At 42.2% G+C, this 24,573-nt stretch overlaps 1 protein-coding gene across 1 annotated transcript in view; it reads right to left on the bottom strand.

Moving 5' to 3' along the window:
* Positions 1–306: 306 nt before the first annotated feature.
* EFL1 (elongation factor like GTPase 1) overlaps positions 307–24,573 on the bottom strand; it is a 66,652-nt gene continuing 42,385 nt past the window's right edge. Inside the window, exons 16-20 of the mRNA XM_060755210.2 lie at positions 17,208–17,339; positions 14,278–14,425; positions 8,531–9,522; positions 7,275–7,459; positions 307–633 (exon numbers count right to left, since the gene is read on the bottom strand). Of these exons, the coding sequence (XP_060611193.2) occupies positions 445–633; positions 7,275–7,459; positions 8,531–9,522; positions 14,278–14,425; positions 17,208–17,339 (1,646 nt within the window). The 3' untranslated portion in view covers positions 307–444. The remainder of the gene's footprint in view (positions 634–7,274; positions 7,460–8,530; positions 9,523–14,277; positions 14,426–17,207; positions 17,340–24,573) is intronic.

Genomic DNA, 24,573 nt, shown 5'->3' with positions numbered 1-24,573 from the left:
TAATAGTGTTTTATCTCTTATTTTAATGATATTGTATCCCACCTCGATGTTATTATTATTAATTTGAAATGTGGTGTCGGAGGAGAGCACCATAAGATTTTATATAACATTGTTTACCAATCTAATGATCATATTTTCAATCATTTATCCCATTCTACGCTGCTCCACAGCATGCATGAATTTGGGGGCAGAGCTGGTGACATTCCTTGGCAGATTAGTATTTGAAAAGGGGTTTCCAGAAGATAGGAAGCTTGAATGCCGCTACTGTAATAATAAGGAAGTGCCGGTGTATCATAAACACAAAGGTTGAGAAGGCTTAGGTTTATTAAAACTCAAACCACACACTTCTGACAGTAAGAAAATGGGCAAAGAGCAGTGTATCCAAGGTGACTCCGTTTTAGAAGACAATCCACTTAACTGAGATGCCGAAGTGGATGGAGCCTGTCATTTGTTTCTGCCGAGCGTCCTTTGCTTCTCAGCATGTTCCACAATTTTCTCTTCCACGTAAAGTCCTTTCCGCTTCCTCACCGCATTCATGTACTTGCGCGCCTGATTCTCAGAGTCCGCCTTCTCCCCAAAGTGCAGGTACTCCTCCTCTGTGGTTGGGACCCAAAATGGGTCATCGGAAATGACCTACGAAAGAGAAGAATGGATAAAAGAGCTGCCTTGGTGGAATAAAGAGGGGAATACAGATCGGAGAACTGCAACTTTCAAACCTCTTGTACAAATCAAACATGTTTGAAAATGGGTCGGAGTACGTCAAACTCAAAAGGCACAATTCGGAAGATCTCTTAGTAAACATAAACAGGGATCTCTATTTGTGTCCTCAGCTGTGTGGCCATGTTCCAGAAGCATTCTCTCCTGACATTTCACCCACATCTATGGCAGGCATCCTCAGAGGTTGCGAGGTCTGTTGGAAATTTGGTAAGTGAGATTTATATACCTGTGGAATGATGTCCAGGGTGGGAGAAAGAACTCTTGTCTGTTGGAGGCAAGTGTGAGTGTTGCAATTGGCCACCTTGATTAGCATTGAATGGCCTTGCAGCTTCAAAGCCTGGCTGCTTTCTGGCTGGGGAAATTTATTTATTTATTTACTATATTTGTATATCGCCCCTCTCAGCCTTCCAGCAACTCGAGGTGGTTTACAAGGCAAAATTCAATGCCACCAAGAACACAATTACAATATAAAACGTCAACATCAATAAAACCATAACACTGTAATAAAACATAATTCAATAAATACTCATTAAAACAATGTCCAGTCCCATCATGCACTTGTTCCATTCGTATGTCTGTTACTCAGTATTCGAAAATGATTGCTCGAATAGCCATGTCTTAAGTTTCTTCCAAAATACTAGGAGTGAAGAAGCCGATCTGATCTCCCTAGGAAGGGCGTTCCATAGCCGACGTGAGGTGTTAGCTGGCCCTGATTGTTTCATGTCAGAAATTCTCTTGTTGTTTGAGTGTTACTTTTTATTTACTCTCCTGATTTTAGAGAAGCCACTGAAATCCAGAAGCATGTGGACAATATCAACAGAAAAGAGGAAACCATGAAAATGAACAAAATCTGGCTACCAGTATTAAAAAACTCAAAAATTACAACAGCAAAACAGCAGAGAGGAAAGAAACAAGGACATCTAATCACCTCTCAACAAAAGATTGCTCCAGACACGGCCAGTATTAAACAAAACTCTAAAATCATGCTCAGTGTGGAATACATCTCACCACATTAAAACAGTGGATGTGGCTCTTAATGAAACATGCCACAATATCGCAGGATGTCTACACCCAACACCACTGGAGAAATTATACTGTATTGCACCACCTGACATCCATTGGGAAGTAGCAGTCTGTAATGAAAGGATCAAGGTAGTGACATCTTCAGCCCATCCTCTGTTCAGATAACAGCCTGCATGTCAATGGCTTAAATCAAGAAACAGCTTCCTAAGATCTACAGAGATACTCGCAGGAATTCCTCAGCAAGCAAGAATCCAAAAGTGGCAGGCTAAAACCCAGAATCTCAATCCGTAGCTGATATCAGAAGAGAAACTCCCCCTAGGCATATAGAAAACTGGGTGCTGAACAGGCTGTGCTCTGGCACAACGAGATGCAGAGCCAACCTTTATAAATAGGGCTACAAAGTAGAGTCCACAACATGTGAGTGTGGAGAAGAGCAAGCCACAGACCACAGACCACCTACTACAATGCAACCTGAGTCCTGCCACATGCACAATAGAGAACCTTCTCACAGCCACACCAGAGGCACTCCAAGTGGCTAGTTTCTGGTCAAAGGAAATATAGTATAATGCCAAGTTTTTAACTTTGTTTGTGTTTTTTAAATACATTATAACTGTATCCTCAATTTGCTTCTGACATGGTAAATAAATAAATAGAAGTACCTTCCCCTTAATACATTTGAGAGATGATTGGCCAAAACTAACAAAATGAAGTTCAACAGGGACAAATGCAAAATACTCCACTTAGGCAGAAAAAACGAAATGCAAAGATACAGAATGGGGGACGATGAGGCCTGGCTCGAGAGCAGTACGTGTGAAAAAGATCTTGGAGTAATCATGGACAACAAGTTAAACATGAGCCAACAATGTGATGCGGCGGCAAAATAAGCCAATGGGATTTTGGCCTGCATCAATAGGAGTCTAGTATCTAGATCCAGGGAGGTCATGCTCCCCATGCTGTATTCTGCTTTGGTTAGACCACACCTGGAATATTGTGTCCAGTTCTGGGCACCACAATTGAAGAGAGATATTGACAAGTTGGAATGTGTCCAGAGGAGGGTGACTCAAATGATCAAGGGTCTGGAGAACAAGCCCTATGAGGAGCGGCTTAGGGAACTGGGCATGTTTAGTCTGAAGAAAAGAAGGCTGAGAGGAGACATGATAGCCATGTATAAGTATGTGAGAGGAAGTCATAGGGAGGAGGAAGCAAACTTATTTTCTGCTTCCCTGGAGACTAGGACGTGGAGGAACGACTTCAAACTACAAGAAAGGAGATTCCACCTGAACATTAGGAAGAATTTTTTGTTAATAGCAAAAAATTGGAAGGAAAAAAAAGGAATTCAATTAGAAGAATGGTATAGGGAAATTTGGAATATAGCAATTAATGATAAGCTAACTTTCAATATTAAAATTAAAAGGGGAATATGTAAACAACCAGACTTTTGGAAAATATGGGGAAAATTTATCGAGTATGTGTTTAATGAGGGAAAGGGGTATAAGCCAGCAAGAGAAACAATGATATTTTGGAATGGTGAAACAACATGAGTTGGTTGGTCCTGGTGGAGGGGGCACAAAATAAGGGTAAGGGGAAGAGGGGGAAAATGGTATAATAATAATTATAAAGAAATACAATATGTATAACTGGATAAAAGGTGTGTGATAGAGTTATATGTAGCACAAGTTGTAATAGAAATTTAAAAATAATGATAAGAAATATGATCAAAGAAGTTTTTGATGTTTATTTACTGTTAGATTGTATATAATATGAAAAATAAATAAAAAAATATTAGAAAAAAAGAAGAATTTCCTGACTGTGAGAGCTGTTCAGCAGTGGAACTCTCTGCCTTGGATTGTGGTAGAAGCTCCTTCTTTGGAAGCTTTTAAACAGAGGCTGGATGGCCATCTGTCAGGGGTGCTTTGAATGCAATTTTCCTGCTTCTTGGCAGAATGGGTTGGACTGGATGGCCCATGAGGTCTCCTCCAACTCTAGGATTCTATGATTCCAACTCTATGATCTTTGTTTCGATTAAACAAATCAGGGGTTGAGCTGGTTTCCACAGAAAATCAATATATTGTAAAGTGTTCCACAGCAGAAAAAGTTGCAAATGAGTGATTGCAACTTAACTAGAATGATTTTTTAAAAAAATTCTTGGTTGTTTAAAAGGAATACGAAAAGAGAGAAGCTTTTATGTTGATTTTGGATATAGATTGACCTTCCAGCCTTGTGCTGGGTGTCATCTTCCACTTAAGATTCCTTTTACGAGTTTCCAGTATATACTGCAAGGAAACTTGTTGCCAATTCAAAGCAAACAAGATTAAAAGTTTGTTTTTTTAAAAGGAATGTCTGTTTTTAATCCCACTATTTGGGGAAAAAAAGAGATTCAAAAGCCGTGTGTTGTCAAAAAGTGAACACAGGATGAGAAGGCAATTCGCTTTCAAATCAGAACCAACCCATGGCATCTGTGTCCTGTCTTTGCTCCAAGGAACGCAGAAGAGTTATTCCATTTGTTTGCATAATCCAGCTTTCCCCAAACTTGTATCCGCCAGATGTGTTGGCTGATGGCCAACCACGGTGGCTGGGAATAATGGGAAATGGAGTTGAACATAGTTGGGAAGGATTGGAATAGTATCTAAAAAAAGCTAACTCTAACGGACAGGCAAAGTTACGATAATAACGAAGAACAGCCACATCAAAGAAAAGAAGCTCACACCCAAGAAAAGAAACTCCTGGAGAACAGAATAATAAAAGCAACCCTCAAATTAATCTATCCCAGTGGTTCTCAACCTTCCTATTGCCACGACCCCTTAATAGAGTTCCTCCTGTTGTGGTGACCCCCCAACCATAAAATCATTTTCATTGCTGCTTCATAACTGTCATTTTGCTACTGATAACAATTGTAATGTAAATATCTGATGTATTTTCATTTACTGGACCAAATTTGGCACAAATACTCAATACAAAATAAATACAAATACTCAGCTGCGCCCGTACCTTGGGAAGTCTGACTTGGCCACGGTGGTACACGCTCTGGTCACATCCCGCCTTGACTACTGCAACGCTCTCTACGTGGGGCTGCCCTTGAAGACGGCCCGGAAGCTTCAGCTAGTCCAGCGCGCGGCAGCCATGCTATTAACAGGAGCAGGACGCAGGGAGCATACAACGCCCTTGTTGTTCCAGCTCCACTGGCTGCCGATCTGCTACCGGGCCCAATTTAAGGTGCTGGTGTTATCCTACAAAGCCCTAAACGGTTCCGGCCCAAAATACCTTTCGGACCGCATCTCGGCCTATGAGCCTACGAGGACCTTGAGATCGTCTGGGGAGGCCCTTCTCTCGATCCCGCCTGCCTCACAGGCACGTCTGGCGGGGACGAGAGAGAGGGCCTTCTCGGTGGTGGCCCCCCGGCTGTGGAACACCCTCCCTGTTGACTTCAGACAGGCGCCCTCCCTTATGTCCTTCCGCAAGAGCCTGAAGACATGGCTTTTCGAGAAGGCATTTAAGTAGTGCTACAGTAACTGGGAATGACAATCGGAACGGAATACGACTATGAGACTGATTATGATTCTACGACAAGACGAAGCGGATCTTTTTAGTGTAATTAGATATTTGTGTAGTAAGGATTTGTTGGTTACTGTCATGTTGACTCATTGTAAACTGTTTTTTATGTGTTGTACACCGCCGCGAGTCGCCCCAGGGCTGAGAGCGGCGGTTAATAAATGCATCAAATAAATAAATAAATAAATAAATACACCCAAGTTTGAATACTGGTGGGGTTGGGGGAGGGTTGACTTTGTCACTGGGGAGTTGTAGTTGCTGGGATTTATAGTTCACCTACAATCAAAGAGCCTTCTGAACTCCACCAATGATGGAATTGAACCAAACTTGGCACACAGAACTCCCATGACCAACAGAAAACACTTTGGAATGACCTTGAGTTTGGGAGCAGTAGTTCACCTACATCCAGGTAGAGCACTGTGGACTTAAACAATGATGGATCTGAACCAAACTTGGCATGGATACTCAATATGCCCAAATGTGAAAAGTGGTGGGGTTTGGGGAAGATAGACATTGACACTTGTGAGTTGTAATTACTGGGGTGTATAGTTCACCTACAATCAAAGAGCATTCTGAACCCCAGCAGTGACAGGACTGGGCCAAACTTCCCACACAGAAACCCCATGACCAACAGAGAATACTGTGTTTTCTGTTGGTCTTTGGTGACCCCTCTGACACCCCCTCGTGACCCCTCCAGGGGTCCCGACCCCCAGGTTGAGAAACACTGATCTATCCTATATACTCGGGGATAAGCCATTCCAAATATAAGCTGAGGCACCTAATTGTACCACAAAAAAACCCTGCGAAAACGTATTGACTCAAGTATAAGTCGAGGTGAAAAATGCAGCAGCTATGGGTAAATTTCAAAATAAAAATAGATACCAATATTTATTTATTTATCGTGTCAGGAGCAACCCGACATTTGTATTACATTTTTAACAAAACAAACAAACAAACAAACAAACAGACAGACAAAATACAAAACTTGTGAGTTTGGTAGTTGGTTAAATGTCCTTTGACCAGTATCTGGCCCCTTGGAGTGCCTCTGGTGTTGCCACAAGAAGGTCCTCCCTTGTGCATTTGGCAGGGCTCAGGGTGCATTGCAGGAGGCGGTCAGTGGTTTGCTCTTCTCCACACTCGCATGTCGTAGATTCCACTTTGTGGCCCCATTTCTTGAGGTTGGCTCTGCAGCTTGTGGTGCCCGAGCGCAGTCTGTTCAGCGCCTTCCAAGTCGCCCCGTCTTCTGTGTGCCCAGGGGGGAGTCTCTCATTTGGTATCAGCCATTGGTTGAGGTTCTGGGTTTGAGCCTGCCACTTTTGGACTCTCACTTGCTGAGGTGTTCCAGCGAGTGTCTCTGTAGATCTTAGAAAACTATTTCTTGATTTAAGTCGTTGACATGCTGGCTGATACCCAAACAGGGCTGGAGATGTATCTGCCTTGATCCTTTCACTATTGGCTGTGGATGTCAGGTGGTGCAATACCGGCTAAACAGTGTAATTTCTCCAGTGGTGTAGGGTGCAGACACCCTGTGATAATACGGCATATCTCATTAAGAGCCACATCCACTGTTTTAATGTGGTGAGATGTGTTCCACACTGGGCATCTATACTCAGCAGCAGAGTAGCATAGCACAAGGGCAGATGTCTTCACTGTGTCTGGTTGTGATCCCCAGGTTGTGCCAGTCAGCTTTCATATGATTCTCTCACTCCAGAAGCAACCGGAAGTGACTTGCAGCATGCATGCAAGCAAGCAAGCAAAACAACCAACAGACCTTTTCAGGACCAACCATGACAATAATCTCAATCAACATTGAAGGCATGTCAGCTGCCAAAGAACAACTGCTCTATGAACTGTGTCAAGATATTTAAGATTGAATAAGCAAATCAGCAGCCCACAATCTAACCTCTCCTCTCCCCTGCATGATTTTATCCCTCATCAACAAGAAGCGACATATCAAGACAGAAGCCCGCGAACTGGATGTTTACCTCCCAGTGACTGAACACCAGCTGTGGACTGGCCAGGCCACTTGTCCGCTTCCTGATTTCATCGGCAAAGCCAAAGCTCTCCGCTACTGGCAGCACCGCCTTAATAATAAACACGTCCGTCCCTTCTTTCATCTCCTCTTGCAACACCCGGCCTTCTCTCTTGGACAGGACTGCATAGACACGGCCTGCAAAAGCACAGAGACTCCTTAGTTCCCATTCTTTTGATACATTTCAGAAATTTAATTTTCTAAATTAAGGGGATAGACAAACAAACACGACGAGGAAAGTAAAAGACAAAACATCATGACGGACCAAAAGCCATATAATAAGGGGGGAAAACCAAAACTAGATGGGGAAGAGATCCAACAGCTACATCTGTTGTCAGAATTTAAAACACAACCAAAAACCCAACTTTCCCGCAAGTCGATCCAAATTTTAATTTGTGGAAATTTTAATTTGTGGAATGTTAAGCTGCAGGCTCTGTGTTACCTGTGTATATTTGATATATGTATTTAATAGTGTTTTGTTTTGTTTTACTGTTTTATCCTGCCTTGAGCTACAAGGAGAGGTGAGTAAATAATAATAATAATAATAATAATAATAATAATAATAATAATAAATCACAAAATCACAAGTCGAACACTTCCCAAGTGTTTAAGACTACTACTACTACTACTACTACTACTACTACTACTATTATTATTATAAACACAACAAGATGAGTCCACAGCAAACAAGATCACTCTTTTGAACCAAACCTGCCACACAGAACTCTCACGACCAACAGAAAACACTGGAAGGGTTTGGTGGGCATTGACCTTGAGTTTTGGAGTTGTAGTTCACCTACTTCCAGAGAGCACTGTGGACCAAACTTGGCAGAAATACTCAATATGGCCAAATGTCAACACTGGTGGGATTTGGGGAAAATAGACATTTGGGAGTTGTAGTTGCTGTGATTTATAGTTCACCTGCAATCAAAGAACCCCTTGAACCCCACCAATGATAAAATTGGGCCAAACTTCCCACACAGAACCCCCATGACCAACAGAAAATACTGTTTTTTCTGATGGTCTTTGGTGACCCCTCTGACACTCCCTCGCGACCCCCCAGGTGTCCCGACCCCCAGGTTGAGAAACACTGTGCTAGACAGTACTATTGCTACTAACAATTCCAACTACACAATGAGCATTATAGCTAAGTCTTCTACCGATTTAACAGGGAGCTCATTTAATGTGCATTGCTGTCTTTCCTCTTACCGAGCACCTCTGCAGTTGCCATAATTTCGCAGGTGTACATGGCAGCTACTAGCCTCTGTGGCTTTGCTTGCATAGAATAACGACATGCTTCCTTCATGGTTGCAATTAGCTGTCCAGATAAAGGTCCATAGCAATCGGCAACCGCAGCATCTTCTTTACGCTTATTAGAAGAACTGAGATAATGCTGCTTGCTATCTTGGAAGTCACTCTCTGATCCTGATTCAAGATCTTTGGCTCTGGGTGCTCCTTCCGTCAGTGTCTGTTCCGCCGCCTTCCCTTCTTCTGAATCTTGTCTGCTCATTGTCACTTGCTCTTCGAATCTGCTCAGGTCCCATTTCTCCACCGAAAAGCAAACACCCATAAGCGGTTCTTCACACATTGGCCCCGAAAGCGTCGCCAACTGGAAGCCACTTACGATGCTGTTGTCAAAATCCCGATGCAGACTTGATTCCTTTGATGGCTTGCCTCCTTCTAGACACTGCCAAACAGATCTCTTGTAGTCTTTACATCGGTTCAGTAAAATATTAGGCCCGCATTTTCGGGGACCAAAGGACCAGATGTCATCGATGGCATTCCTCCATTTCCAGCCCTGGAGATGTTGCTCCAGTTTTTGTTTGAACTCCTGCATCTGTTCCAGAGTCTTAGGACTCATCTCAGTCTTCTTGCCTTCGTTAAAATTAGATGCAAAGTGCTCTATGGTGCGAATTAAGTCACTGTTTTTCTCAAGGAGCTTAGTGACCTCCTCGGGGAGGGGGGTTGCTCGGACCCCGAGAGTTGTGTATTTGTTCGGAGTTGATATTGTTATGAGCCCATCGGAATCCACCTGCACGCCTTCGGGGATTTTATTCTGATCCTCTTTCCCGGAATGTATAACGGCAAATTTCTGCTGCTTCCCTATGTCTTCATTCACCCTGTCGACTTTGGGGGGCCTTGTTATAGTTTCTCGAAACGGGATAATGGGTTTCGATGCACTAATTTCTATCTTGGCAAACCTAAAGGAAGTCAAAAGGCAACGTTTAGTCCTCACGCCTGATAAAAGGCAAGCTTCAAAAGTTCCAATTGTGAGTTATCACATAATTATAATTTTTGAAATTATTTTATAAATTACAGGCAGTCCCCAAGTTACAAACGTATAACTCATAGGGTTGTTGTAGGTTTTTTCGGGCTATATGGCCATGTTCTAGAGCAGGGGTCCTCAAACTTTTTGAACAGAGGGCCAGGTCACAGTCCCCCAAACTGTTGGAGGGCCGGATTATAATTTGAAACAAACTTGAATGAACTCCTATGCACACTGCACATATCTTATTTGTAGTGCAAAAAAAACCCCACTTAAAAACAATACAATAATTCACATTAAGAACAATTTTAGCAAATATAAACTTAATAGTATTTCAGTGAGAAGTGTGGGCCTACTTTAGATAGGATTGTTGTTGTTGTGTGCTTTCAAGTCATTTCAGACTTAGGTTGATCCTGAGCGAGGGCCGGGTAAATGACCTTGGAGGGGCGTATTCGGCCCCCGGGCTTTAATTTGAGGACCCCTGTTCTAGAGGCATTCTCTCCTGACGTTTCATCTGCATCTGTGGCATGCATCCTCAGAGGTAGTGACCTCACTACCTCTGAGACTTCACTACCTCTGAGGATGCTTGCCATAGATGCAGGCGAAACGTCAGGAGAGAATGCCTCTAGAACATGGCCACACAGCCCAAAAAAACCTACAACAACCCAGTGATTCCGGCCATGAAAGCCTTCAACAATACATATGACTCTGATGCAACTCAGGGTAGTTTTCACCTTGCTCCCAAACACCATCACACCAAAGCTTTAGATTTTGTAGTTTATTGAAGAAAAGTCAAAGTCAAAACATAGTATGAGAAACGCAAAGTTCCTAAAAGGCTTAAATGCAAAGACACAGTTCCCAAGATCCAAAGGCAAAAACATGAAACATAATCCTTTAAGCAATGGTCAAACAATAGTCCATGAAAAACAGTTGAACACAAGAACCCAAAATCCCAGACTCAAGAAGCCAGAAGCGTGCTGCTTAAGGCCAAAGTTAATCCATAGAAGTTTGCATGGAAAGAGCCACGATGAACTGACAACGCCTGTGTGTCAGTGAGAAGACTAAATACCCTTTGCAGACATGAACGCATTGCGATGACCTTTGGCACACTTGGCTTCTCGCTTGCTTGCCAAGCGAGAGCTTCTCTGGACTCTTAATTGCAGACGATCTTGCCTGCTCACTAATTCGTTATCCTCAAGGCTCTCTAACCCCTTATCATCTTGGTCCAGCAGCTGGACCGGATCACCGTGAGAAGGCAAAGGAGGCAAATACATCTCCACCTGGCCGTGTGGGAATTTACTCTCATTATCATTCTCACTGCCATTCTTTTCCCTTGAGAACTGACTTGCTGTTTCCCCTTCTGCAGCCTCACCGTCAACCCTGTCTGAAGCATGAACAGAAATCTGTAACCCATCATCCTCTTCATCATCTTGTAGGAACTCTGGCTCAAAAAGCCCACAGGGGTCAGCTTCAGACTCAGAGTCACGCTGAGTCACAACAGACTCATAGTTAAGAACAGAGGTGAGATAACAAGAAGTGAGAGGAAATCTATTCCTAAGATGGGAAAATCACTCCTAGAATTATCACGGGGAAAAGGTGTCTCAATTGAAGCTTTTAGCACCAATCCTTCTTTCCACAATAAGCCAAAATGTTCAAAATCCTATTGTCATAGGGACAGAAAGTGAGGTGAATTCTTCTGAATAGGAGCACAGACAGCAAAACAAATGTTACCGGGGTGTTAACCCCCGTCTACCCAAAACTATATGTATATGTGTGGCTGGAGTTACACTAAAAATGTGCCTCTTCTGACTAACACACAAATTCAAAACAAACTTTAGGAAAATGTGAATCTCCATAACCTTTTGGAAAATGGGATTCATAACCATTTGGGAAAACCAGGAATCTCCACAGGCTTTTGGAGATTAATTGGCATTTACACTATTTGGAATAATAATATTTAGAAAGGCATGACCTTGCTAGAAATCATAACCTTTTGTAAAGTATGATCTTCCTGAGAAGAGTTAAAAACTCACTTGAATTAACCTCCTCCTTAGTGGTAAATATCCACTAGCATTCATCCAAGGCAATTTAGGTCCTCAGTTGTTAGACTGATATCCCTGGATACCTCTTATACTGTTAGGAACAAAAATATGCCAATGCACAACAACCCATAGCAGTGTTTCAGAAATGTTATTTCAGTTTCCCCAAAAGATCTATTCTCCCTTAAAACATCTTGATTTAAATCAGGGGTCCTCAAACTAAGGCTCGGGAGCCGGATACAGCCCTCCAAGGTCATTTGCCCGGCCCTTGCTCAGTCAACCTAAGTCTGAAACATCTTGAAAGCACACAACAACAACAACAACAACCCTATGTCATCAGCCAAAATCAGGCCCACACTTCCCACTGAAATATAGTTTATATTTGTTAAAATTGTTCTTCATTTTAATTATTGTATTGTTTTTAAGTGTTTTTGCACTGTAAATAAGATATGTGCAGTGTGCATAAGAATTCATTCATTTTTTTTCAAATTATAATCTGGCCCTCCAACAGTTTGAGGGACTGTGACCTGGCCCTCTGTTTAAAAAGTTTGAGGACCCCTGGTTTAAATCATGCTCTCCAGAGGTCAAAAATAAAGTAGTCTTTGTTAAAAGTAACATAGCTGGTTTACTCACAAACTTCATGAATTCAGCATATAGGTACATTGCTTATCAGTCCAGTTACAGATAGAATTTGAAGTAGTTTCTCTGTGCAGATAACACAGGGCATCTTTCTAGGTATATCAGTCTAACAGCTGAGAAACTTAACTGCCTTGCATGAATGCTATTTCCCAAAAGATGGCCTCTTAAAAAGTTTTTAGGATTACTCTGAATGAGCAAGGGGTAAAAACAAATAATCCGAGAAAGCATGTAAAATTGTATATGAATAACATGTGAGGACAAGAATCCTCCTTTTTGCTGAGAAAACCAGGAGGCAGTGTAGTAACCTGCAACAAAATATATGACTTAGATTTTGAGAAAACATTAATTAAAAACTAGCTAATTCAAACCCAGTTCATTGTAGCTGCTTCCTTTGGCCGTGGTTGCTTCCTCTCCATCGTATAAAGTCTTCATGTATTTTAGGAGTTTAAAATCTGTCAAAATGACATCTCTGGAAACAAATGATGGAAACTGGCTAATTTTGGAAGAATTAAGGCTTATGGAAACAGTTAAAAGGAGGTTTGGGCCAGAACCTGAAATACACCTTAAGAAAGGTCAAAAAGAAGGACTGAAGGGTGTCTTGAAATCTATAGGAGAATCACTGTCTCAATGTCTTCAGGATTTGATGCTGAGAAGCAGAAAGGAGACAAAGAAAAGAGAAGGCGAACAAAGCAGGAGAAGGATGTCCAATGGATAGTGCTATGGGATAGGGTCAGAATGTTTAGGTTGAAAAACTGATAAATTTGACTGAAGTTATTGAAATCCTATTACCCACTGAGGCCTCCTCACATTGAGAGCTAACTCCCACTGATACTTTCTCACACTGAGGGCTGTCTCAGACAGATGCCTCTCTAACACTGAGGCGAACTAACACTGAGGCCTTCCCACACTGAGGGTTCTCTCCCACTGAGGCCTTTTCACACTGAGGGCTCTCTCAGACTGATGTCTCTCTCACACTGAGGCAAACTATCACTGAGGTCTGTCTCATACTGAAGCCTTCTCACACTGAGAGCTCTCTCAGACTGGCACTCTCTCACACTAAGGCAAACTACCACTGAGACCTTCTCACACTGAGGGTTCTCTCAGACTGATGCCTCTTTCACACTGAGGCAAACTAACACTGAGGCCTTCTCACACTGAGAGTTCTCTCCTGTTGAGGCCTTTTCACACTAAGGGCTCTCTCAGACTGATGTCTCTCTCACACTGAGGCAAACTATCACTGAGGTCTGTCTCATACTGAAGCCTTCTCACACTGAGAGCTCTCTCAGACTGGCACGTCTCTCACACTAAGGCAAACTACCACTGAGGCCTTCTCACACTGAGGGCTCTCTCAGATTGATGCCTCTCTCACACTGAGGTGAACTACCACTGGGGCCTTCTCACACAGAGTTCTCTCCCGCTGAGGCCTTTTCACACTAAGGGCTCTCTCAGACTGATGTCTCTCTCACACTGAGGCAAACTATCACTGAGGTCTGTCTCATACTGAAGCCTTCTCACACTGAGAGCTCTCTCAGACTGGCACGTCTCTCACACTAAGGCAAACTATCACTGAGGCCTTCTCACACTGAGGGCTCTGTCAGATTGATGCCTCTCTCACACTGAGGTGAACTACCACTGAGGCCTTCTCACACTGAGGGTTCTCTCAGACTGATGCCTCTCTCACACTGAGGCGAACTAACACTGAGGTCTCTCAGATTGATGCCTCTCTCACACTGAGGTGGACTAACACTGTTTTATATGTTTCGATGTGTTCCACTTTAATGTTATGTTGTTTATTTTACTGCAATTTGTATTTTTATATTGAAGTTGTTCGGGCTTGGCCCCATGTAAGCCGCTCCGAGTCCCCATTGGGGAGATGGTGACGGGGTATAAATAAAGATTATTATTATTATTACAAAAGTTACAAACTAAAGTTACACTTCACTGACTTGCAAATATTGCCAAAAAACGCTTAAACCCTGAGTGTTCATTCTCTCATAGTATCTCCAACCAACCTCTCTTTCAAGTCGTCCAAACAGCGCTGAAGGTGGACTTCTCCTGCCGTGATGATCACGTGCTCTCCTGTCTCCTGGATTAAGACCTGGACGCAAGGATCGGCTTGATTTAAAAGCTTCATTCCTTTGACCAACTGAGGCATCTCACCTAGAAAAAGAGAAAAAAGGCTTTTGTGTGAAATTCTGTGCATCAAAGTAAAAGATAAGCAGAGCTCTAAAGCAGCAGTTTTCAACCTGTGGGTCCCCAGATGTTTTTGGCCTTCAACTCCCAGAAATCCCAACAGCTGGTAAACTGGCTGGGATTTCTGGGAGTTGTAGGCCAAAATACCTGGGGATACACAGGTTGAGAATCACTGCTCTGAAGGGAGAGAGGACAAACTGGAATGACCATTTTTGCTTTGGTCCACAGAACATTAAAGCAAAGAGAGTGTGAAATCCATGTTTTATTTGCAGGCAGACCCCTGTCAACAAAGTCTGTCTTCAATAGTCCGGGAGGTCTTTTTCTTCTTATGAGGGCAAGATCCTCATGTTGCACAACAAAGGCAATATTTGGTCACCTGCTTTTATCATCTGTCGATTTGTATATTGTACTGGCTGTGTTTAACAGCTACTGGTTTGTCTTCCCAATACAAGTTTTCCAGAAAAGGAGTGCCACAGATTCAGGGAGCAGCCATTACAGTTGTATGAGACAGAGAGAGATACGGAAGGAGTAGACAACTATAATATCATGCAAAAGGGGAATGAAGCAGTATGCTTGGTGCTCCCAAAGTATCTCGCAACAACAATAATAATACATTATTATTATTATTATTATTATTATTATTATTATTATTTTACTGACACAGCATGTCACAGCAAACAAGATATATATGCTAGATTTTGTAGCACAAAATCACAAGTCGAACACTTCCCAAATGTTTAAGACTATTGTTGTTGTTGTTGTTGTTGTTGTTGTTGCTGCGAGATCGTTTGGGAACACCAAGAATACTGCTTCATTCCTCTTTTGCATGATATTATAGTTGTATACTCCTGTATCTCTCTCTGTCTCATAATAATAATAATAATAATAATAATAATAATAACATTATTATTATTATTATTATTATTAGTAGTAGTAGTAGTAGTAGTATTTTACTGACATAGCATGTCACAGCAAACAAGATATATATGCTGGATTTTGTATCACAAAATCACAAGTCGAACACTTCTCAAGTGTTTAAGACTATTATTATTATTATTATTTGAAACACAATAAGATGAATCCACAGCAGACAAGATCACAAGATCACTCTGCTGGCTGTTATATTGGATCACATATCAGACACTTCCCAAGTGTCTAGGACTGTGTGATGTATCGGTGAATAATGCAAGCAGATCCCAGTAAGGTGGCCTTCTGCAGCTGGCAGATGGTAAACTTGTCAGCGTCGATTGTGTTAAAGTCCAGGCCAAGGTCTTTAGGCATCCAATGTGCCGATCACCACTGGGACCACCTTGACTGGTTTGTGCCAGTCTTTGCAGTTTGATCTTTAAATTCTCATATTGTGTCAGCTTTTCCAGTTGTTTCTCCTCAATCCTGCTGTCGCCTGGGATTGCGACATCGATGATCCATACTTTGTTTTTTAACACGATTGTGAGATCAGGAGTATTGTGCTCCAAAACTCTGTCTGTCTGAATCCGGAAGTCCCAGAATAGCTTGACATGTTCATTCTCTGTAACTTTTTCCAGCTTGTGATCCCACCTGTTATTTGTCGCAGGCAGATGGTATTTGTGGTACAAGTTGTTGTTGTTGTTGTGTTGACACAAAACCACAGTATGTCACAGCAAACGAGATCTCTATGCTGGATTTCGTTTGTATTATTATTATTATTATTATTATTATTATTATTATTATTGGAACACTCTCCCCCAGGGAGATTTGGCAAGCCTCCACACTGCCTCCTTTCATAGGGATATGAAAACCTGGATATTTCAGCAAATGTTTGAGAATGATTCGTTCCTAAGCCCAGTCTCTAGGTTGCCAGATAGCACTCTGTCCTGCACTTCATCCACTTTCCCAGCCCGCTTGCACTATCCCTTGCCCAGCCCTTTTTATAGTTGGCCACATTCATTTTGTAATCCTGGCAATTGGTTTGCTGAACTTCTACTGATGGAGCTACAATGAAATGGGTTTTAAATATTTTTTTAGTGTGTTTAACAGGATTTCGGTGTTTTCTGATGCTTTTAGTTGTTATTTTGTTTGTTAAGTTAAATTAGGTTGTGTTTTATTGTCAAATGTGTATTAATAATAACAATAATAATAATAATAATAATAATAAACCACTTTTTCTCTCCACAAAGGAGCCTGGATAGTCTTGGTGACAGTCCCCCTGTGCTGAAAATAATACTAATAACAACAACAACAACCACAACAACAACAATAATATATTTATAACCTGCTCTCTCTCCTGGTTAGGGACTCAGGGCAGATTACAGAAATAACAAAAATGGCAATCATTTAATGCCAATAGGCAGATACACAGCAATCAAAGCAAAACATGAATTCAAATAACTCAATATAACTTATACACAGACCAAAATATTGTTGTTGAATGCCATGAGTACATATTTTCTATTAACAAAGCAGTGCCCAGGATCACTGGTTATAGAATCCTAGAGTTAGAAGAGACCCCAGAGGGCCATCCAGTCCAACCCCATTCTGTCAGGCAGGAAGAGACAATCAAAACACCCCTGACAGATGGCCATCCAGCCTCTGCTTAAGAACTTCTATAGAAGGTTTTGGTTGCCCTTCTCTGGCTTGTCTCCTGGAACTTATATTATATGTGTATTATTCCCAGATGATCTACTGGCACCACTACCGCCCTTATGATTATTCTAGAAGAAGCAGAAAATATTCCAATAGTATGTTCAAAAATCATAGGTAAAACTCTTACTTGGGTGTTTTGGCTCGATGGCAACTCGGACAATTGGTGTGGCTTCAAAGTTGAGTGGATTGAATGGTGGGCAAGCGGGAGAGGATGACAGTGTGGCTGACTTCAACACAAACTCCTGCAATCCTCCTATTCCTAAAAGGGATTCAAGGCAGTGATTCAAACATACATCTCAAAGACAGTCACTATTTTTAAAGCTATGTACGTAAATTAGGCTTGAAGCATGCTTTTACATGAAAACTACAATATTCCCATTACTGTGGGAATTCACAAGGCAGGGGGCTTCAAACACACATTGCATTGAATAACATTATTGTAAGTGCCACCAGTGTAACCGGTTGGCAGGTACACATCAAGTTACAACCGTTTAGGTAAAGGTAAAGGTTTTCCCCTGACATTAAGTCTGGTCGTGTCCAACTCTGGGGGTTGGTGCTCATATCCATTACTAAGCTGAAGAGCCGGCATTGTCCGTATTATTATTATTATTATTATTATTATTATTAACTTTATTTATACCCCGCAAAATCTCCCGGAGGACTCGATGCGGCTTACAAGGGCCAAGGCTACCGACAATCAATAACATACAATACACAATAAATTCATAAGTAAATAATAAACATCAAGCAAAACAATAGAACAATAGGACAATAACACCGTGACGCAATTAAAACCTAAAGGCCGGGCCAATGTAATGAACAAAATTTAAAAATGCTGAACTTGACAGGTAATATGTAGAGGCATATGGAGGTAGGTGCAATGTGCAAATACTCCTGAGTCTCCAGCAAAGTGCATTTGGGACTAAAACCAGGAGTTTCCTATTCTGGAAAGGCACACTGGAACAGCCAGGTATTCAGGCTCTTCCTAAAGACAGCCAACGCTGGGGCTTGTCTGATGTCCTTGGGGAGATTTCCAGAATTGGGGGGCCACCACAGAGAAAGCCCTGTCCCTCGTCCCCACCAAACGCACCTGCGACGCAGGTGGGATCATGAGCAGGGCCTCTCCAGATGATCAAAGGGAGCGTGCGGGTTCGTAAACGGAGATGCGGTCACGCAGGTAGGAAGGTCCCAAATGGTTCAGGGCTTTGTAGGTGAGCACCTGCACCTTGAATTGGGACCGGAAAATGAACGGCAGCCAATGGAGCTCCTTGAGCAGGAGGGTTGACCTCTCTCTGTAAGGAGCACCAGTTAACATCCTGCCCGCTGCCCGCTGGACTAGCTGGAATTTCCGGGCCGTTTTCAAGGGCAGCCCCACATAGAGCGCATTACAGTAGTCCAATCTAGAGGTGACCAAGGCATGGACCACCCCGGCCAGATCAGCCTTTACAAGGTAAGGTCGCAGTTGGCGCACGAGTCTCAATTGTGCAAAAGCCCTCCCGGACACCGCCTGAGCATCAAGCGTAAGCGATGAATCCAAGAGGACTCCCAAACTGGGGATCTGTGACTTCAGGGGGAGTGTAACCCCATAGACAACTCCAAGTTCATGTAGTCAGCATGACTGCACGGAGCATCCTTACCTTCTCGCTAGAGCAGTACCTATTGATCTACTCACATTTGCATGTTTTTGAACTGCTAGGTTGGCAGAAACTGGGGCTAACAGTGGGAACTCACACTGCTCCCAGATTCGAACCTGCAACCTTTTGGAAAGTAAGTACAGCAGCTCAGCAGTTTAACCCACTGCACGACCAGGCCATTTATGTGACATAAAACAAAACATATGTATAACTCCTTTGCCTCCTTGTCCAAAATAAATTCTTATACATCATAGACAAGAAAGATAACCCAACCATTTTAATCAGATGCTGATTTTGTTACTTCATTGCCTTAACACTTCTGCACAGATCCATCCTTATTCAATCATACAGTCTTAATTTAATAACATGATATAGTTTTAAAATCTAAGTTATCTTTTCAAAACCTACAGTCAGAATAGGGACTTATAAGTATCTTTTATAATGGTGTTAAATGTTAAATTATATCCTATAGCCAGTTTACCAGCTGTTAGGATTTCTGGGAGTTGAAGGCCAAAAACATCTGGGGACCCCAGGTTGAGAACCACTGTCCTAACAGAATGTAAACACTGCACAGATTTTTTTTGTGTGTGTGTCAGGAGTGACTTGAGAAACTACAAGTCATTTCTGGTGTGAGAGAATGGATGTTGCCCAGAGGACACCTGGGTGTTTTACCATCCTGTGGGAGGCTTCTCCCATGTCCCTGAATGAGAAGCTGGAGCTGACACATGGGAGCTCACCCTTCTACCCGGATTCGAACCGCTGACCTGCCAGCACAAGGGTTTAACCCATTACACCTCAACGGGTTCCCACTGCACAGATGTAGATGGATGATTGTAAGGTGGGATTCTTTACTGGTTGCTATAAATAAAGATTTGAATTCATATATATGTGTGTGTGTGTGTGTGTGTGCGCGCGCGCATGTGTGTATGTATGTATGTGTGTGTGTGTGTGTGTATATATATATGTCTGGTTATTTCCTGATATATATATATATATATATATATATATATATATATATACACACACACACACACATATATATATACACATATATATATTCATATATATATTCATATATATATTCATATATATATATATATATATATATATATATATATATCAGGAAATAACCAGACATAAAACCTGTTATCCTCAAATAAGCACATGTTTTAAGCCACCAGCTTCCAGACTTTTCTTCAGCTCTGATTTGCAGCTGAAAGAGGTGAGTTGCTGCCAAATCTCCATAGGAAAAAAAAACAAAACATTTCCCTTCCTGCTTCTCCCTCTATCTTGAGAGGAGGGAGGGAGGAAAGGAGAAAACTATGCCGAGGCCAGCGTTAAATCGTGGTTTTGAGGAAATGTCTCTGAGCTTGCATCACATTTGCTTCTACTTGTGGTTGCCACCAGTGCTTTAAGGCCAAAATAAGAAGTCCAAAGTGTTTTATTGCATTATTAACAGGGGACTTGAAGTTTGAGCTTGTTCAAAATTCCTGACTTCACAAAACCTTTTTCAAATAAAGCAAGCCAACGCACATATAGGTTTTTGAAAGTGCGGTATACCATAGTGCTCTTCAATTAGAATCATAGAATCCTAGAGCTGGAAGAGACCTCGTGGGCCATCCAGTCCAACCCCCTGCCAAGAAGCAGGAAAATTTCATTCAAAGCACCCCCGACAGATGACCATCCAGTCTTTGTTTAAAAGCCTCCAAAGAAGGAGCCTCCGCTACACTCCATGGCAGAGAGTTCCACTGCTGAACAACTCTCACAGTCAGGAAGTTCTTCCTCATGCTCAGGCGGAATCTCCTTTCATAGAATCCTAGAGTTGGAAGAGACCTCCTGGGCCATCCAGTCCAACCCCATTCTGCCAAGAAGCAGGAATATTGCATTCAAATCACCCCTGACAGATGGCCATCCAGCCTCTGTTTAAAAGCTTCCAAAGAAGGAGCCTCCACCACACTCCGGGGCAGAGAGTTCCACTGCTGAACGGCTCTCACAGTCAGGAAGTTCTTCCTCATGTTCAGATGGAATCTCCTCTCTTGTAGTTTGAAGCCATTGCTCCACATCCTAGTTTCCAGGGAAGCTGAAAACAAGCTTGCTCTCTCCTCCCTGTGGCTTCCTCTCACATATTTATACATGACTATCGTATCTCCTCTCAGCCTTCTCTTCTTCAGGCTAAACATGCCCAGCTCCTTAAGCCGCTCCTCATAGGGCTTGTTCTCCAGACCCTTGATCATTTTAGTCACCCTCCTCTGGACACATTCCAGCTTGTCAATATCTCTCTTGAATTGTGGTGCCCAGAATTGGACACAATATTCCAGGTGTGGTCTAACCAAAGCGGAATAGAGGGGCAGCATTACTTCCCTAGATCTAGACACTATGCTCCTATTGATGCAGGCCAAAATCCCATTCGCTTTTTTCTACTCATCACTTCTTTCCAGGATGAAGACGAAGCATTGGTGAGAAGCACTACAAATGCAGGCGAAATGTCAGGAGAGAATGCTTCTAGAACAAGGCCATACAACCCGAAAAAACCTACAACAACCCTTCCTCTGGGTTTGTTCACTTAACCAATTACAGATCCACCTAACCATAGTTTTGTCTAGCCCACATTTGACTAGTTTGTTTACCAGGTCTACCTAGAAAACATGGAAAAGGGTTAGAAGGCAGGATCATAATAATAGTAATAAAACTTTATTTATATACCGTTCTATCTCTCAAACTTGATGAATAACTGCCTGTTCAAGGCAATTAAAAAATTTAAAAGGCCAGACCAAGATTTGTGCAAGCCCAAAAATTCTAGGGGGGCCAGGAATTAGGTGCAATGCTATGGCAGGCAACAATAATAATATTAGGTTAATTATAAATCCCAGCAACTACAACTCCCAAATGACAAAATCATAATTTTTTGAGGGATGGTCACTCCTTGTGTTGTGAGACGTTTTGTTGCCAAGTTTGATGTGATTTCGTTCATTGGTTCTTTTGTTTTTAAGGTACTCATTATGCACAGAGCATTTCTATATATATAGATTGTCTTGCACTGATACCTCTATCAAGTCTTAAATAATATCGGTACTAACCAAATGGCATTGAATACTTCCCAACAAAATTAAGCTATTTTAAAATAGTGCAAGAATTAGCTAAAGTCTAAATTAGAAACGAAGAAACATTTCCAGGCCATCAAGCAGAACAGATACTGAAAACCCACACACACACCCCACTCCCTAATTTTTAAATTAGGAAGCCTTTGCCACTGTGGATGTGTGAACAGATGGCACGAAACAGAACAATGAGGAATGGCTGAAATGTGCTTGTCATTATCCTCCCAAGATTTTATTAATAAAGGAGCATGTGTTATGCTTTCTAATTTTAACAGTAAGAGTAATTTACAAAACAAAGTTTATTGACATGCATCTTCCAACAAGAATGGCTGAAGCCTATTTGCTTAACGGTTAGATCCGGGCTTCTTACACTTTTTACACTTGTGACCCCTTTCTGCCTAATGGATTTTTGGTGCTCATCTCCGTTTCTAAGCCAAAGAGCTGGCGTTGTCCATAGACTCCTCCAAGGTCATGTGGCTGGCACGACTACATTTTTTTTTATTATTTACAGTATTTGTATACCACCACTCTCAGCCTTCCAGCGACTCGAGGCGGTTTACAAGGCAAAATTCAGTGCCACCAAAAACACAATTACAATATAAAAACTTTAACATCAATAAAATCATAACAGCTGTAATAAAACATAATTCAATAACTACTAATTAAAACAATGTCCAATTTATCTTGTAGTTCTTATGTCTGTTACTCAGTATTCACAAATGCCTGCTCGAATAGCCATGTCTTGAGTTTTTTCCAAAATGCTAAAAGCAAAGAAGCTGATCTAATCTCCATAGGAAGGGCGTTCCATAGCCGAGAGGCTACCATTGAGAAGGCCCTGCTCCTCGTCCCTGCCAGCCGTGCTTGTGATGATGGCGGGACCGAGAGCAGGGCCTCTCCAAACAATCCTAAGGTCCTCGACAGGAGCTTCGGCAGGAGCGTTGTTACCTTCCTGCCGAAGCGATACCTATTGATCTACTCACATTTGCATGTTTTCAAACTAATAGGTTGGCAGGAGCTGGGGCTAACAGCGGGAGCTCACCCCGCTCCCCAGATTCGAAATAACAACCTTTCGGTCAGCAAGTTGAGCAACTCAGCAGTTTAACCCACTGCACCCCCAGGAACCCCAGGTATCTATGTATATAAAAAAGTATAAAAATCAAACATTTATTGATAATTAATTAGCATTTGCAAGGCTTGCAAAACAGGCTGCTTTTCTTTCTTTTCTTTTTTTTTGGAGTATAGCATTCGGAAACTGATGCCAAACTTTTCATGACACTGAGCTGAGGGGCCCCCATTTGTGATCAAGATCCACAGTTTAAGAAGCACTAAGTTAGATCAATGGATGGTAACAGTGTTACTTGCATGAGCTCCACACAGACAACACAGTAATACCTGCAGAACCAGTACTGCCACCATTGATTTCTCACCATGTGACAGAAGAAGGAGGCTGTAAATCCTCTCCATCACATTTGCTCACTTCTCCCAGGTGTCAGGAGAGCAAATGTGAAGAAAACACTCTAAGGTTGAGAGTGACTTGCCTAAGGCCAACCAGTTGGTTTCTGTGGCTGAGCGGGGATTCAAACCCAGATCTTCTGAATCCTTGTCCATCACTCAAATAACTACAGTACAATGTATTATTTGAGAACACAGAAATGCTGGACCACTCTCACAACCACCATGTCAGACTACACAGAGAAGCCATTGAAATCCACAAGCATGTGGACAATTTCAACAGAAAGGAAGAAACCATGAAAATGAACAAAATCTGGCTACCAATATTTGAAAAAAAACCCCCTCAAAAATCAGGACAGGAAATAAAGAGCAACATTCAAAAACAGGGGAATTCCAGACTAGAAACAATCAGGGACAGCTAATCACTTCCCAAAAGGTATGTGGGGGGGGGGGGGGGGGGGCTTGAGGGGCTTCAGCCCCCCCCCCCCCCCCAAATTCTCAGAGTGGTCCACGAGAAGGCCTTACTGGTACATTATTTAAACTGTTATGTTTTTTTTTTGTCGTGAGAAACTGCAAGTCGCTTCTGGTGTTTATTTATATCATGATCTGATCACCACGCTCAATATATCCCATATGAATGGAGGTACTGGGATAATTTATTTATTTATTTAAAACTTTTATACCACAGTCTTCTCGACCTCCGAAGAGGGACTCAGGCTGGCTAACCAAAAAAAAAAAAAATCAATACGCAAATACAGCTAAAAAACATAGTATTATAATAAGTTAAAATACAAATAGAATAAATACATAAAGCCAAATCGTCAAGGTAAAATCATATTCATCTCAATCCGCCAGCGTGGTCAGTAGTTATAAGATTATTGCTGAACTCACCCATCATTCTGAGAATGCTATGTCCCAGAGTTAGGATTTCACTAGCTTTCTGAAGGTCGGGGGGGGGGGGGGAAGGGGCAGATCAAAAGGTTTGCTGGGTAGATCCTCAGCCCCCACCCCACCCGAATCAAACTCAGCCCCCTCACCCGAATCAAACTCAGCCCCCTCCCCCCGAATCAATCTCACCCCCCCCCACCCGAATCAAAATCCTGGCTACGGGCCTGCCTCCCAACAAAGGATTCCCCCAGGCAGTAAGAAGCCACACCTTGAAAACTGCCATTAAATGCTAATCAAGGTGGCTAATTGCTACATTCAAACCTACTTCAAACAGACAAGAGTTCTTTCTCCCACCCTGGACATTTCACAGATATATAAACCCCATTTTGCTAGTTTCCAACAGACCTCACAACCTCCGAAG

The sequence above is a fragment of the Anolis sagrei genome, chromosome 9 (assembly GCF_037176765.1).
Source record: "Anolis sagrei isolate rAnoSag1 chromosome 9, rAnoSag1.mat, whole genome shotgun sequence".
Taxonomy (NCBI): Eukaryota; Metazoa; Chordata; class Lepidosauria; order Squamata; family Dactyloidae; genus Anolis; species Anolis sagrei.
Note: the sequence above shows the minus strand (reverse complement) of the source record. Positions and strands in the feature narration are given on the sequence as shown.